The sequence below is a fragment of the Chelonia mydas genome, chromosome 2, assembly GCF_015237465.2.
Source record: "Chelonia mydas isolate rCheMyd1 chromosome 2, rCheMyd1.pri.v2, whole genome shotgun sequence".
NCBI lineage: Eukaryota > Metazoa > Chordata > Testudines > Cheloniidae > Chelonia > Chelonia mydas.
In genome coordinates, this window is record NC_057850.1 from 2,858,581 (window position 1) to 2,874,204 (window position 15,624).

The 15,624-nt window shown below is 64.4% G+C and overlaps 1 protein-coding gene across 1 annotated transcript; it reads right to left on the bottom strand.

The window, feature by feature from the left end:
- Positions 1 to 10,471: 10,471 nt before the first annotated feature.
- TMEM249 (transmembrane protein 249) lies at positions 10,472 to 13,788 on the bottom strand. Its single transcript, XM_043538934.1, has 4 exons — positions 13,625 to 13,788; positions 11,792 to 12,324; positions 11,609 to 11,694; positions 10,472 to 10,643 (listed from the first exon to the last, which is right to left on the bottom strand). Exons 1-4 carry the CDS (start codon positions 13,744 to 13,746, stop codon positions 10,512 to 10,514), a joined length of 873 nt encoding a protein of 290 aa, XP_043394869.1. The 5' UTR covers positions 13,747 to 13,788; the 3' UTR covers positions 10,472 to 10,511.
- Between the last annotated feature and the right edge of the window lie 1,836 nt (positions 13,789 to 15,624).

A 15,624-nucleotide genomic window follows, 5' to 3' on the forward strand; every position in this document is an offset into this window, starting at 1 on the left:
ACCATGTGGGGCAGCGTGTTTGACTGTGCATCACACATGCCTGAAGCCAGCCCTAGGGTCACTCTGCCCCTGCAGCCATTCGCTCCAGCATCCCAGCGCCAGCTAACCCCCAGGGGGTCAGGAACGCCAGCCAGGAGCCCAGCGATCCCTGCTCGGCTGCATGCTTGGAGCGGGGCCTCTCCTGTAGCCAGAGCAGGGTTGGCTCGTCTCGTGGCGAGGCCGCACTGGAGAGCCCTGCTGGAGACGGGCAGGGGGACAGCTCCCACTCCTCCATTAGCAGTGCGGCTGCTGGGCATGTGCTCAAGGAAGGAGGAACAGGAGAGGCTGGAAATGAATCTTCATAAGCAAAGATCTGCTCCGTCTCGCACCTACCCCCAGGCCTGTGGGGACTCTGAGTGCCCAGGGAGCAGCTGCCCTGGGGGCTGTGGATGACGTGTGGGTATGTGAGGCTCTGAGGGGGCTATTAGGGGACTGGGGCACATGACTTATGAGGAGAGGCTGAGGGAACTGGGATTGTTTAGTCTGCGGAAGAGAAGAATGAGGGGGGATTTGATAGCTGCTTTCAACTACCTGAAGGGGGCTTCCAAAGAGGATGGATCGAGACTGTTCTCAGTGGTAGCAGATGACAGAACGAGGAGTAATGGTCTCAAGTTGCAGTGGGGGAGGTTTAGGTTGGATATTAAGAAAAACTTTTTCACTAGGAGGGTGGTGAAGCACTGGAATGGGCTCCCTAGGGCGGTGGTGGAATCTCCTTCCTTAGAGGTTTTTAAGGTCAGGCTTGACAAAGCCCTGGCTGGGATGATTTAGTTGGGGTTGGTCCTGCTTTGAGCAGGGGGTTGGACTAGAACCTCCTGAGGTCTCTTCCAGCTCTGAGATTCTATGATTCTGTGACCCCACAGAAGCCGTAGCTCTGGGGGCGTTCGCTCTGTCTGTGGAGCTGTGCACATGCATGGGGAGTGTCAGCGGCAGATGGCACGAGCCCAGGGAACTGCCATGGGGCTTGTGCCTAAGTCCATGGGGGTCTGGCAGCTCCGAGAGCCCCTCACACCATGTCCATGCCCCTGCCAGCTCACGGCTGGGGTCTTTAGCTCTCCTGGGACAATGCAGCTGACAGGGCCTGAGATGGGGAGATAAAGGGCCCTGGAGCTTAGGATCAGACTTGGCCAAGGACCCACCAGGGGAGCCGCCATGTGCCACCCTGCAGCAGTGGGGGAGCAGCCAGCCTGGGCCCCGCGACGCCCTGGGGTGAGCATAGAAAGCAGGGGGGCTGCTGGGAGGGGGGCAATCAGCAGGATGCACAGTGGGCCAGGCTGGACGCCAGGGCTCAAGTGCTGCGGTGACGCAGATCGGTGGCTGGGGGGTGGGAGGCACGGACGATACCCAGCTGCAAGCCCCAGTCTGTGGACCGTGTGGGTCTGATCCCTTGGAGCACGGGCTGGGCCATCCAGGCCCCCAGGCAGGTCAGGGCCGCCTGGGCCTCATCCCCGTAGGATACGCCTCGCCCGCGGGGGCAGTACCTGGGAGAGGTAGCCCTACCGAGACGGACAGGCAGCCTCTGTCCGTGGGAGGCTCCGCGCCCGGCTGTGTCTTCGCCATGGGGGGCCGCTTTGCTGCCACTTCTCGTGAGCTCAGCTTGGGGGGAGCCGGGGGCACTCAGCCCCTCCCCCTAACCAGGCGGCATTAGAACCCGGCCCTGCTTCCCCTGCCATCTGGGCAGCCCCGTGCTCCCCTTGGCCTGCCCCTTTGTGTCTGCCCCCGGGCGCCCGCCCCGTCACTGGGCACAAATGAAGCGGTAAATAAAGAAACAGATCCCCTCTCCTCTGGGGAGAGCCACAGGCTGCTGGAGCGGCGCGGGCGCGGGGGGGGGGCAGCGGCTTCAGATGGAGTCTGTTGCCTTTGTGCACTTTATAAAAGCAATTAAAGGGCTCTGGCTCCGGCAGCCGCGAGAGCCGGGGTGGGGGGTGGGGGATGCGGGCGGGCTGGGGTCTCTCCCTTACACTTGTAGAAGTGCAGTGGAGGCTGCGGGGTGAACTCAGGCTCAGCAGCCTGCCCTGGCGAGGTGCCAGGCCCCTGGCGGGCTCCTGCCCAGCGGCCACGTGGTGCCACCCTGCTCAGGCGGGATGGGCTGGGAGGCCCCCCCCGAACGGGTCAGCCCATTTCTGTGCCTTGCGCTGTACAGGGCACGGTGCACAGAGCTCCCATCGGGGCGCCTGGCCCGGGGAGTGCCCAGGGGCACGAGGGGGCAGCATCCCAGCCAGCCCCATGAGAACACTGGCTTGGACAGGCCTCATCCGGGGAGAGGGGGCTGCCTCGCAGGGCTGGCCTCCAGCAGGGCAGCACCAGCTCAGAGGGGGCGCAGTGCTGCAGGGCCCCCCTCCCTCCACGCCCCACACAGCTGGCAGGGACGACTGTGCGACAAGACACCCGCTCCCAGGCCCCAGATCTATTGCTCCCCCCAACCCCCGGACGGGAGATGCTGGGAGGGCCCACGCATGCCCAGGTACCCACCTCTGCTGCCCTCACACGCCAGCCTGCTCCCCTCACAGGGACCCACTGCAGGGAGCAGCCCCTGCCCCATATGTCTTGTGGGCAGATTCTTTCCCAGCCCCCTGCTGCCTTTGCTCTGGGGAGGTGCCCAGACACTACAGTGGGGGGGCATGTGAGTACCCCAGACTGGTAAACAGCCCCCCCTCCAGTGGATCAGGTCACTGGCCCCTGTCGCAGAGGGGCAGCTGGAGGGGCCTTGCAGTGCTGATGCAGGCCGGCTCGATGGCTGGCGCCAGCTTGGCAAGCACTGGAGGGGGGAGTGGGGCTGGGATGCCAGCAGTGGGCCCAGTGTCAGAGAGAGCTCCTGAGAGCAGCATCTGGGCAGGGTGCAGCTCGTGGGCCCAGCAGCTCCCCTGGGAAAGGCCCAGCCCATAGCTGGCAGCTGCCCACGGCCCCCCAGAGAGCAGGTTTGGCATGTCCTAGAGGGAGGCCGCGGCTGAGGAATACCAATGAGCCAGCCATTCCCACCCCAGTCTCTCAGATGCACACAGGCTTTGTCTGCGCCAGGATGGGACCCAGGGGCCCTGGCAGTTGTGATTGATGAAGCCAGGCCCCCCAGCATGGATGGCGCGTGTCGGCTGCAGCATGGTAAGACTAATGAAGGGGGGAAACTGACGCTCCCTCCCTTCGGAAGGGGCGAGACCAGCACCTCCTTGGGCTGCTCGGATCGGCGGGAGAGAGCCCGGCTGGCTCTGTGGGCTGGACCTAGTGGGCCCCACGCAGAGATCTTCCCAGGCTGGGGACCAAGGGCTGGGGGGAGCAGGGTGGCAGGAGGGTTAAAGGGAACCAGAGCTACCTCTGCACTAGTGCCGTTGAACGGTGCCCCAAAGCACCCGCACGAGGGGGCTGGGCCCAGCCGTGCAGGAGGTGGGAAGGGGTCATAGACTCATAGACAATCAGGGTTGGAAGGGACCTCAGGAGGTCATCTAGTCCAACCCCCTGCTCAAAGCAGGACCAATCCCCAACTAAATCATCCCAGCCAGGGCTTTATCAAGCCTGACCTTAAAAACCTCTAAGGAAGGAGATTCCACCACCTCCCTAGGGAGCCCATTCCAGTGCTTCACCACCCTCCTAGTGAAATAGTGTTTCCTAATATCCAACCTAAACCTCCCCCTCTGCAACTTGAGACCATTACTCCTTGTTCTGTCATCAGCTACCACTGAGAACAGTCTAGATCCATCCTCTCTGGAACCCCCTTTCAGGTAGTTGAAAGCAGCTATCAAATCCCCCCTCATTCTTCTCTTCTACGGACTAAACAATCCCAGTTCCCTCAGCCTCTCCTCATAAGTCATGTGTTCCAGTCCCCTAATCATTTTTGATGCCCTTCGCTGGACTCTCTCTGATTTGTCCACATCTCTTCTCTAGTGGGGGCCCCAAAACTGGACGCAGTACTCCAGGTGTGGCCTCACCAATACTGAAGAGAGGGGGATGATCACGTCCCTCGGCCTGCTGGCAATGCTCTTACTAATGCAGCCCAATATGCCATTGGCCTTCTTGGCAACGAGGGCACACTGCTGACTCATATCCAGCTTCTCGTCCACTGTCACCCCTAGGTCCTTTTCTGCAGAACTGCTGCTGAGCCAGTTGGTCCCCAGCCTGTAGCAGAGCCTGGGATTCTTCCGTCCTAAAGGCAGGACTCTGCATTTGTCTGTGTAGCTGCTCTGCACCGTCAGAGGAGGGCAGGGCATTCAGCTCCTTTGCCAAGCCCTCCTGGCCCCTTTCTGCTCCCCGGCACCCCGCCAAACTCTACAGCTGGCCATGCCCGTGCAGGTTTGAACCCCACTGACGGTGCCAATGGGCCGTGTTGGCGCCTGCTCGGAGCGGTAGGCAGCTCCGTCACCGCCTGCCCTGTAACATCAGGGGCCTCTGCGCTGTGGGGGTCTGGGTCAATTCCCTGCCATCAGCCGCCTGCCCACGAGCACCAGCTCTCACCCTGGCTCTCCCCAGCCTTGCAGGGCAAGGGCAACACCCCTTCTGGTCCTGGGTCTCCCACATCCACCCTCCGAGTTCTTAATGCTCAGGCCCTGGGACCGTCCCCTCTGGTGCGTCAGCATGAAACCAGCCCCCCAGATACCAGCTCACTTTGGGGCACACGCTCCCCCCAGTTTGCACCCCAGCGACCAGCTTGGGGGAAAAAGAAACGTTTATTTCATGGGAAAGCTGCAGATTCCCAGAGGAAATAGGGCTGTGGGGGGAGGGGAGCAAACCCACCGAGTTACACAGACAGTAACGATGCACCCTTGGGTGTTGCACCCAGGACTTTGTCTAGGCTGGAAGTGTAAGTAGCGTTCCCTGGTGCCCTAAACCAGTCCCCCCATGTCCCTGCAGCTACAGGAGGGCTCCAGGCTTCCCGGCCAGCCTCCTGCTGCGGGACTGTGCCCCAGGGCTGCTCACTCAAAGCCCTTCCATTGTGGCCGGGTTTGCGATTGCGTCACTCGCTGTAGAGACTCCAGTGGGGAAAGTTCCCTCCTTTCTCAGTGGCTGAAGCCTGGCGCTTCCTTTTCCCGCGGTTTTATCCTGGGCCGGACAATGGCTCAGGGCCCGAAGCCGGGCTCGTCCGCTAGGCCCTCCCTGCAGGGCTGCGAGGTGGGGCTGGTCACATTGCTGTTGCAAGGACCATTTTTGGCCTAGGCACACATCCCTTCACCCCTGACCTGGCCGCATGGCGCCTGCCGGCTGGGAGGGGCCGTGCCGCAAACTGACATAACACGCCAACGGCTGGTTTAACTGCTTATGGGCGGGTGGGTTTAAACCTCTGGTTCTCCCCCTGGGGTCTCTGGACCCTGATTGCCCAGGTGTGCTGAGCGCCGGGCCCTAGAGAGGGGCTGGGCCGGGGACCCAAACCATGTGTTTGCTGCACAGCCCCTTCCAGCCGTCCAGCCCCACTGCTCCCTCCCGCCCACCACCTGCACCACACAGGCTGAGGGCAGAGGAGTCGGTTCTCCGCTGCCCTCTGCCGGGACCATGGGCCGAGAAACTGGAACTCCCGGCCAGCCTAGGGGAGCGCCTGACCCCAGGGTGGCTGCACCGCCGGCTCACCAGACCTGTCATTGTCCCAGGGCAAAGCTGGCTGAGCAGTGGGCCCCTCTCCCCTCCGGGCTGTGCTCTGGCCATGGGGAAGAGGCAGCAGAGAGTCCAGGTGTCATGTCTTGGGCAGGCTCTTTCCTGGCAGGGTGACAGACGCTTGTCTGCTCCCCGTGTATGGGGTGTCCCGATGGAGGCCTGTTTGCAGACGGAGCCAGATGCTGATTAAGAGATTGAGAAAGCTACACGAAAGGCGGATCCAGGCAAAGACACCCGGGGGTGGGGGCGGGGTTCGTGAATAAGGCCAGTGGATGGTTCTGATACATCTGGGGATGCAAACAGGCGTCTGGGATCTTTCTCGGGGGGCAGGGAGCTGCCAGCTGCCCCGTCCCACTGGTGGAAGATGACAGCCAGGCCTGGCTGTCCGACGCTGGGAGGACTCCGGGGGAGCGTTGCTCTCGAGGTGGAAGTATCTTGTTAAAGAGCCCGAGGCTCCAGAACGTGTCCGATGGTTTTCTTTGACCGGTGGCCATTTGCTGCCCGCCTCTCTCCTGCCCATCGCTCTGCTCGCTGAACCTTGTGCCATGGCCTCTGCCTCGGTTTCACTAGAGCCGTCTGGGAGCGCTGGGTGTGCGTCCGTGCGGCGACGGGGCAGCCGGCGTCACTGTTCCCAGGGAGCAGCAGGTGGGTGAACGCCGCGTGCCCAGCGGAGCAAGGGCCGGGGGCTCCTGGGGGTGCTCCTGGGGGCCGGGGGCTCCTGGGGGCGCTCTGAGGGCTCGGGACTGGCCTGCAGGGGACGGGGGGGCCTGGCAGGCGGAGCGGGGAGGGCTTGTGCAGCTGGTGGCTGGCAGAGCTGGGGAGCTGGTCCCGGCCGGCACAGATGGTCCTCACACTCGGGGCAGGTGTAGCGCCATGCCGCACAGCCCTGGGTCCCCCCCGGGCAGCATCACACCCCTCCCCTGGTGCTCTCCCCTTCCTCCCCATCCCCAGGGGGCAGTTTTCTCGGCTGCTCTCCCCATCTAACCCCTCCCACCTGCCCCACTGCCTCCTCACCTCCCTGCCCCCCCCCACCCCTCACCTTCTCCTCACACACCCCGTCACCCTGCCCATCCCAGAGCTGTCCCTCTTGGTCCTCACCTGCCTCTGCAGCAGTGCAGGGTGGGTGGCAGTGAGGGGGTGGGCAGTGGCAGGGGGCTGGGTGTTGGTGAGGGGGGGTGGATGGCAGTGAGGGGGTTGGCAGCGAGGGGAGTGGGCAGTGGCAGGGGGCTGGGTATTGGTGAGGGGGGGTGGATGGCAGTGAGGGGGTTGGCGGCGAGGGGAGTGGGCAGTGGCAGGGGGCTGGGTGGTGGCAAGGAGGGGTGGAAGTGAGGGGGGTGGGTGGCAGTGGTGGGTGGCGGGTGAGGGAGATAGGCAGTGACATGGGACTGGGTAGCAGCCAAGAGGTGGGTGGCAGTGAGGGGGTGGGCAGTGGCAGGGGGCAGCGGGGTGGCAAGGGGGGGTGGAAGTAAGGGGCTGGGTGGTGGTAAGGGGGGTGAGTGGCAGCCAGGGGGTGGGCAGCAGCGGGGGAGCTGGGTAGTGGCGAGGGGGTGGCAGTGACATGGGGGTGGGTGGTTGTGAGGGGGGGTGGGCGGTGATGTGGGGCTGGGTGGGTGGTCGTGAGGGGAGGTGGGTGGTGATGTGGGGCTGGGTGGTGGTAAGGGGGGTGGGCGGCAGCCAGGGGGTGGGCAGTGGCAGGGGCCTGGGTGGTGGTGAGGGGGATGGGAGGTGATGTGGGGCTGGGTGGTGGTGAGGGGGGTGGGTAGTGACGTGGGGGTGGGTGGTGGTGAGGGGGGGTGGCAGTGAGGGGGTGGGTGGGTGGTTGTGAGGGGAGGTGGCGGTGATGTGGGGCTGGATGGTGGTAAGGGGGGTGGGCGGCAGCCAGGGGGTGGGCAGCAGCAGGGGCCTCGGTGGTGGTGAGGGGGATGGGCGGTGATGTGGGGCTGGGCGGTGACGTGGGGCTGGGCGGTAGTGAGGGGGCTGGGCGGTGACGTGGGGGGGGTGGGCAGTGAGGGGGTGGGTGGGTGATTGTGAGGGGGGGTGGCGGTGATGTGGGCTGGGTGGTGGTAAGGGGGGTGGGCGGCAGCCAGGGGGTGGGCAGCGGCAGGGGCCTGGGTGGTGGTGAGGGGGATGGGCGGTGATGTGGGGCTGGGTGGTGGTGAGGGGGCTGGGCAGGGACGTGGGGGTGGGTGGTTGTGAGGGGGTGGGCAGTGAGGGGGTGGGTGGGTGGTTGTGAGGGGGGGTGGCGGTGATGTGGGGCTGGATGGTGGTAAGGGGGGTGGGCGGCAGCCAGGGGGTGGGCAGCAGCAGGGGCCTGGGTGGTGGTGAGGGGGGTTGGCAGTGACGTGGGGGTGGGTGGTGGTGAGGGGGGTGGGCAGTGACGTGGGGGTGGGTGGTGGTGAGGGGGCTGGGCAGTGACTTGGGGGTGGGTGGTTGTGAGGGGGGGTGTGGTGATGTGGGCTGGGTGGTGGTAAGGGGGGTGGGCGGCAGCCAGGGGGTGGGCAGCAGCAGGGGCCTGGGTGGTGGTGAGGGGGCTGGGCAGTGACGTGGGGGTGGGTGGTGGTGAGGGGGATGGGCGGTGACGTGGGGCTGGGTGGTGGTGAGGGGGATGGGCGGTGACGTGGGGCTGGGCGGTGACGTGGGGCTGGGTGGTGGTGAGGGGGGTGGGCAGCAGCAGGGGCCTGGGTGGTGGTGAGGGGGATGGGCGGTGATGTGGGGCTGGGTGGTGGTGAGGGGGGTGGGCAGTGACGTGGGGGTAGGTGGTGGTGAGGGGGGTGGGCAGTGACGTGGGGCTGGGTGGTGGTGAGGGGGATGGGCGGTGATGTGGGGCTGGGTGGTGGTGAGGGGGATGGGCAGTGACATGGGGGTGGGTGGTGGTGAGGGGGATGGGCGGAGATGTGGGGCTGGGTGGTGGTGAGGGGGCTGGGCAGTGACTTGGGGGTGGGTGGTTGTGAGGGGGGTGGCAGTGAGGGGGTGGGTGGGTGGTTGTGAGGGGGGGTGTGGTGATATGGGCTGGGTGGTGGTAAGGGGGGTGGGCGGCAGCCAGGGGGTGGGCAGCAGCAGGGGCCTGGGTGATGGTGAGGGGGCTGGGCAGTGGCAGGGGATGGGCGGCAGGCACTGGAACAAGCTCCCCGTTGCCACCAGGCACACGAGTGTGCAGCGCACTGTCTGTGGGCACACGTGTGCGGGTCTGTGTGTGCTAAGGCAGGGCAGGCAGGTGCGTGTCTCTACGCACCTCAGCCCAGCACGGAGGAGCCCAGGAGGACCTGGCCCCGGGGCAGCTGCCAACCGGAGGGCAGAGCCCTTTGCCAGGAGGAGACCGGCTGGGCTCAGCCGTGCCCACGGCTGGCTGCCAGTCACACGGGCTGCGTGAACACGCGCTCTGGCCAGGCCAGCCCCAGCACCCCTCCCTCGCCAGCACAGGGCACCTCCAAGCAGGCGCTGGGCTAGTGCCCGACTCCCCGCACTGCCCTGCAGCGACGGGGGCTGCTCTCTGGGCTGGGGGCCCACCGACCACCGGCATCCTTCACACACCTCAGCACTCTCGGGCTCCCCGGCCCCATGTCCAATGGGGAAACTGAGGCACAGACAGGGACGGGACCTGCCCAGTGTCACGGAATCCCCTTGGTCACCTCTTACCCCGACCCACACATCCTCCTCCCCCAGTTGCAGGGCCCAGTTCAGTCAGAACAGCGCCGGGGGGCGGGGTGTGTGTGTTTGATCCTGGGGCTTTGCAAACCCCCCCCCACACACACACACAGCCCAGGGCTCGGAGCCACCAAACTGGTTGGAGTGCGACATGCCCCACCTAGCGGGGGAACATGGCACGGCAGCCCCGTGGCTAGGAGAAGGGAAGGCAGCAAGCCGCAGACCTCAGCCGGCGAGGCAGGGACTGGGCCCCCATTAGCCCAGGGGCCAGGACTTGCTCTGTCTGGGGGGCCGTGCAGGGCAGCTGGCACGGGGCAGTGCCATGGGCCTATACATTGCCCGATGGTTTCCAGCAGGCCGGAGCAGAGAGACGCAGCCAGGCCAGGCCCAGGTCGCTGTGCCCAGCCACGCCTCGGCCCCAGGTGCCCCTGCCCTGCATGGCTGGAGCATCCCCCAGGTCCCCAGCACGGGACAGGGATGGTCTCGCTGACCACCGCCCATCCCCGGCCTCCATGGACAAGCGCGCCCACAGCCTAGTCAGCCCCAGCCCCCTCCTGGCCAGCACCTCAGGCCTGGGCCAGCCCTCGGGGGAGGAACCGGGCCAGCGGGGTGATGCTCTGAACAGGCGGATCTGGGGGAGCCCGGAGCACTGCGGCAGCCTGGGGGCGCTGCAATCCCCAGGGCTAGCTCTGTGGCGGGAGAGGGGCGGGTTTGAGACCCCTGGGGGGTCTGGCAGCTGCTCCCTCCTGGACGTGACGGGGGGTCGGCCCCTTGTAGGCCCGGGGGCTCTTTTCAATTGGGTGGTTGGCACAGCTGTATGGCCGGTCGCCCAGGGACGCCCAGGTGCCCGCCCTCACCCCGAGGAGGGACCATCAGACACAGCCTCTGAGGCAGGACGTGGGGCTGCTGGCCAGGCCGAGGTGCCCAGGCTGCTTCCTGTGGCCCCCCTCCCGCGGCCCCCCATTGGTTCCATGTCCCCACCCAAGGGCCAGCCGTGGAGGGGCGGGGGGAAGCCTGGCTGGCTGTGGGGCTGGGAGGGGGGTGACAGTCGGCAGCAGGGTGGGGGAGGGATCGGGGGGGGAGATCTGCAGGGTGGGCCCCAGGGCTAGGGATGGGGCAAAGTCCCAGTGGATATACTGCAGGGGCCGCCCCCACCCCCGCCAGCCCCAGAGTACGGGGGACCAGCAGGGCCCCCCAGTGCAAACAGCTGCGAGCGGAGAGGGAGGCCAAGCTTTACTGGGGCACGGCCCCCCCCCTCAAACCTGCAGGTCCCTGTCCCGCTCCAGCGGGGGCCGGTGGCGGATCACGTGGCGCGTGGACACATCCAGGTAGTCGAAGTAGTTGAGTTTGAGCTTGCGCGCGATCCGCCTGCCCAGGAACTCCATGTGCTGGGGGGCGACAGGCAGGGCAGGGGGCATGAGGCCGGGGCAGAGGCCCAGGGACAGTGGGTGGGCACCTGCGGGGTGGGGACATGAAGCCAGGCGAGGGGATCTGGACGGAGATGGGCGTACCCCTACCAAGCACCTGCCCCAGGGTGTCTCCCCCCAACCCTGGAAGGGGCACTCATGCTCACCCCTTCACTGCTTGCCCTTGCCATGGGGCCTGGGAACATGAGCACCCCCAAACACCCCCCCGACACACACACACACTTGTCGTGAGAGCCCCATGCTCCAAAGCAGCCTCCGGCCTGCCAACAACCTGTGCAAACTCAGCTGGGCTAGCAGGTGGCTGCGGGTCAGGGTTGAGGGGCACCAACAGAGCTCAGGGTCAGGGGGAGCCCACGACTGGGCTAGCAGGGGCTTCAGGTTGGGGTTGAGGGGCACCAGCAGAGCTGAGGGGCACCCAGGGCTGGGCTAGCAGGGCTGCGGGTCAGGAGTGAGGAGCACTGGCAGGGCTTGGGGGGACCCAGGGTTGGGCTGGCAGGGGCTGGGGGTTGGGAGTGAGGGGCACGGGCAGAGCTGGGGGGGGGCAGGGCTGGGCTACCAGGGGCTGCGGGTCGACCGGCAGAGCTGGGGGGCACCCAGGGCTGGGCTAGCAGGGCTGTGGGCCAGGAGTGAGGGGCACCGGCAGGGCTTGGGGGGACCCAGGGTTGGGCTGGCAGGAGCTGTGGGTTGGGAGTGAGGGGCACGGGCAGAGCTGGGGGGGCAGGGCTGGGCTACCAGGGGCTGCGGGTCGACCGGCAGAGCTGGGGGGGCACCCAGGGCTGGGCTAGCAGGGCTGCGGGCCAGGTGGTGGGGCGGAATTGAGCTCTCGCTGATCTCTCAGGTTCACAGCGGGCTCGTGGCTGTGGTGGCAGCATGCACCAGGGTCCAGCGCGGTGCCCGGCAGAGCAGGGCCAGGCCGGGCTGCTCACCTCGTACTTGTCGGACAGGCTGGCCAGGGCCAGCACCTCCAGCCCGTAGCCGTTGATGATGAGGCTGTAGAAGCATTTCCCATAGGCTGCAGGACAGGACAGGCCAGAGGCAGCCGGTGAGGGGTGAGAGTCCCGTGCGGGGGGCGGCTGCCCCAGGCCCCTCTCCCTGGGCAGGGGCCGTACCGTCCATCTGGGCCGTCAGCCGGACGTAGATCTGGTGCAAGGGCCCCTCCTCCCACAGCTGCCTCTTGATGTAGATCTGGTAGCAGCCCCGGGCGTGGTTGATGACCAGGTGCCGCTTGTGCATGGAGCTGAGGAGGAGCCAGAGGCCGACCAGGATCCCGTAGATGAAGAAGCCGGAGTAATCCTGGGAGACCTGTGGGGGACGGACCCGGGAGCCAAGACCCGGAGCCGGGGGGGTGGAGGCAGGGCGAGCAAGCGAGAGGGACCTGCTGGTCACAGCTCCCAGGATGGGGAAGTAGCTGGAGGACTTGGGGGTGAGGGGTCCCCAGTTAGCTATATCCCACCCCGGGGGGGGGGAAAGGAAACGACGCCCTTTGCCTGGCCCCAGTCGGGGGGCTCTGGGGCACAGCCTGGGACCAGCCACGGGCTCTCCTACCTTCTCACTCTTGAGGTAGAAGACACCGCCCAAGACACAGAGCAGGAAGATCAGGGCCCCCTTCCACAGCGTGTCCTTGTAATACTCCATGACAACACTGGGGGTGATAGAGAGAGCCTCAAGCATGGGCCGGGACCCAGACCCACCTGTCCCCGTGCAAGCAAGGCCCCAGGAGAATCACCACACTGGGGGGACAAGCCTGGGGCTGCCCCAGGCAGGCCAGCAGCAAGGATCAAACCTGGGACCTTCAATTCTAAGACCAGCCCACTCTGTCCCCTGAGCCACAGGGCCGAGCACACAATGGGAGCAGGTGGAAGGCTCTTAGAATCATAGAATACCAGGGTTGGAAGGGACCTCAGGAGGTCATCTAGTCCAACCCCCTGCCCAAAGCAGGACCAATCCCCAAGTTTTGGCCCAGATCCCAAATAGCCCCCTTAAGGATTGAGCTCACAACCCTGGGTTTAGCAGGCCGATGCTCAAACCACTGAGCTATCCCTCTTCCCTTTGGCGTGTGCCAGTCAGCGTAAGGTGCCACAGGGACCCGCGCCAAGGCAGTGAGTTCCCTGGGGCAGGCAGAATGCCAGAGGGTTCCAGAGCAAGAAAGCTGAACGGTTGCACATTTTGGAGCAGGGAAGGCAGCGCATTCGTGGGTTCCAGATCACAGTCTGGAGCAGGGAAGGCAGAACAAGTGCCGGTCCCAGAATGGGCTCTGCAGTATGTAATGCAGAACTCTTGCTGGCTCTGGAGCAGGAAGACAGAACAATTGTGGTTTCTGGAGTGGGGAAGGCAGAACCTCTGTGGGGTCTGGAACAGTTTCTGGAGGAGAGCAGACAGAAGCAGGTTCCAGAGCAGGTTCTGGAGTGCAGGAGCCAGCATGGCAGTGAGTTCTAGAGTGGGCTCTGGAATGGAGGACAGATGATTGCTATTTCGGAGAGGGGAAAGAAGAGTGTTTGCAAGCTCCAGAGCAGAGTCTGGAGCAGGGGAGGCTGGTTGTGGAGCTGGGAGGGCAACACTTGCTAGTTTTGGAGTGGGTTCTGGAGCAGGGAAGGCAGGAGGCGTGTGGATTCTGGAGTGGGGCAGGTTGAACATTTGTAGGTTCTGGAATGGGTTGTGCAGAAGGTTAGTGAGTTCCAGAGCAGGCAGGAAGCCGTTGGGCTCTGAAGAGGCGTAGGTAGAGCACCAGTAGGTTCTGGAGCAGGGTGTGCAGAACATTAGTGGGTTCCAGAGCAGGTTCTGGAGTGCCAAAGGCAGTCTCATGGTCCCTCTTCATGACACACCAACCCCACGACGCTGCATCAGACACATCCTCTTGTGGGCATCTCAAACACCTCCAGGAGCTTCGGGTGACGTGGGGCCATGTACCCTGGAGACCTCCAGGGCCTGGTGCCGGGGAGTGCTCCTCACCATTGGGCTGCTGCACCTGGAAGGGGTAATGCGCGTTCTGCTGCATCCTGCGTGCCAGGGTCCTCTCCACGTTGAAGAAGCTGAGGTTCCAAAGCACGAAGGCACCTCGTAGCATGGCTGCTCCTGGGAGGTGGGCGTCCGCCCACACCGATGGGGGCTGTCAAGGGAAGGGCGAGGAGCCAGTCAGCAGGGAAATGCACCCTGTGCTACATACAGTGAACCCTGGAATTCATCAGGCCCATGTCAGCAGTGGGGAAACTAAGGCACAGAGCTGGGACGTGCCTCCACCAAGGTCACCCAGCGAGTCGGTGGTAGAGCTGGGAAAAGCCTCAAGAAGCCAAGCCCCAAGTTAATATCTCATGTTGCCATCTGGGAAGATCCCAAAGGGCTCCATAGACTCTGTCCACAGCCACCACTTCCCCAGCCGCTGATATGCAGCCACCTCTGGGGTGGGATGCAGCAGCTGCTTAACAGCCGCTGTAACACCACACAACAGTAGGGGCAGAAGAAGCCCCGATCTACTTGAAAATACAGGGGGAACTGAGAGGCAGAATGGAATCCCCCGAGCTGGGCTTTGGCCAGGACATCAGCACGTCACAAAAACCGGGGTGGGATCTCAAAGGACCACAGGCAGTTAGGACCTTGGACTCATCTCAGTCAAAAGAGCACACCCAGCAGCAAGTACCCCAAGCATTGCTGACAGCAACACAGCACCCCCAGTGCCATGCTGGGGCATTGAGGTCAGCGCTGACTCGGAGAGGAGAGCGCCCCCTATCGAGCTCCCTGCAGCACAGCACCCCTAGCACCACCTGGGTCCTGGGGATCAGCACTGATTCTATCCTGAGAAGTCTCCCATCTAATAACTGACCTGCCCCAACCCTGCTGAGCCAGTACGAGCTGAGAACATCACAGCCCCAGCTGGGGGCTCCGGAGAGACACCCACTGCTGTACCCATGACCCCACAGAGACTCTGCCACGCTCAGCACAGAGCCCCCCGGTCCCAGCACTTGCCAAGTCACCTGGCCAATTGTCAGTTCCCCCTAACTGCAGGAGCTGGAGAGTGCCGGCTGGGGAACAGCGGGTCAGCGAAGATTGATTCAAGGGCCTTGTCTGTGGCAAGGGAGGCTCAACAGCAGGGCCCTTGTGGGTGGCGGGTGGCATGGAGTGCACTGCTGCGCCACGGCAACCGGCCCCCGTGGGCTCCAGAACAGGAGGACAGAATTCTAGAGAACCCAGGACCCCGTTTCCGTGGCAGAACCCAGGACCCCGTTTCTGTGCTCAGAGAAGGGCAGTGCCAAAGCAGGCCGTGTCTTCAGCCCCGGGCACCAGGCTCTAGAGGAGGAATGTGGGAGGGCATGGGAGTACAGGGGGGCTTGGGAGGGACTAGCACCAAGACATTGGGCAGCATGTACATTGGCATGTGGGGCTGGGGAGCAGCCTGGCTCCAGCTGGCACCCCGTGCTTTCCTCTCTGGCTCCTAGGGAGCCTTGCCTTTAAAAGCCAGGACCTCCTGGCTAAGCACTCAGCTGCCAACATTTCAGTGGGAAGGTCCCAGGCACCTGCTAGGACCCAACCCGACTCAGCAGGCGCCAGGCGTGGCCAGGCCAAACAGCAGCTGCTGAGCACCCCTTACTCCTGGGGGAATTCTGCACCACTGCGCATGTGCAGAATTCATGTCCAGGGCAGAATTTGTTTTTCTGTGCAGAAAATACATTCTGCCTGAGAAGTGCTGCAGTTCTGCCTTTCTCCCACCAGAGGCTGCTGTGGCACCAGAACAGACTAACAGCTGACCACGGTTGCATTCATCACAGCACCCTGCCCACAGAGCCAGGTTAGGAGGTGTGACGGAGCGGGACTGTTCTTAATGTTTCCTCTGAATAGTGTGGGGGTGTGACGAAGTGGGACTGTTCTTAATGTTTCCTCTGAATAGTGTGGGGGTGCCTCAGTTTCCCCATGCAGTTCTTAAGTATCTAGGGGGTGGGGTAAGGGTGTA

Bases quoted from the DNA above. Each gene is read 5' to 3' on its own strand.
- TMEM249 (XM_043538934.1), bottom strand. From the start codon at position 13,746: ATGCTACGAGGTGCCTTCGTGCTTTGGAACCTCAGCTTCTTCAACGTG. The intron at 12,325-13,624 runs GCACTCCCCGGC...TATCACCCCCAG, and splicing joins CAGCAGCCCAATGGTGAGGA to TGTTGTCATGGAGTATTACA. The intron at 10,644-11,608 runs GTGAGCAGCCCG...GTCGCCCCCCAG, and splicing joins GCCTGTCCGACAAGTACGAG to CACATGGAGTTCCTGGGCAG.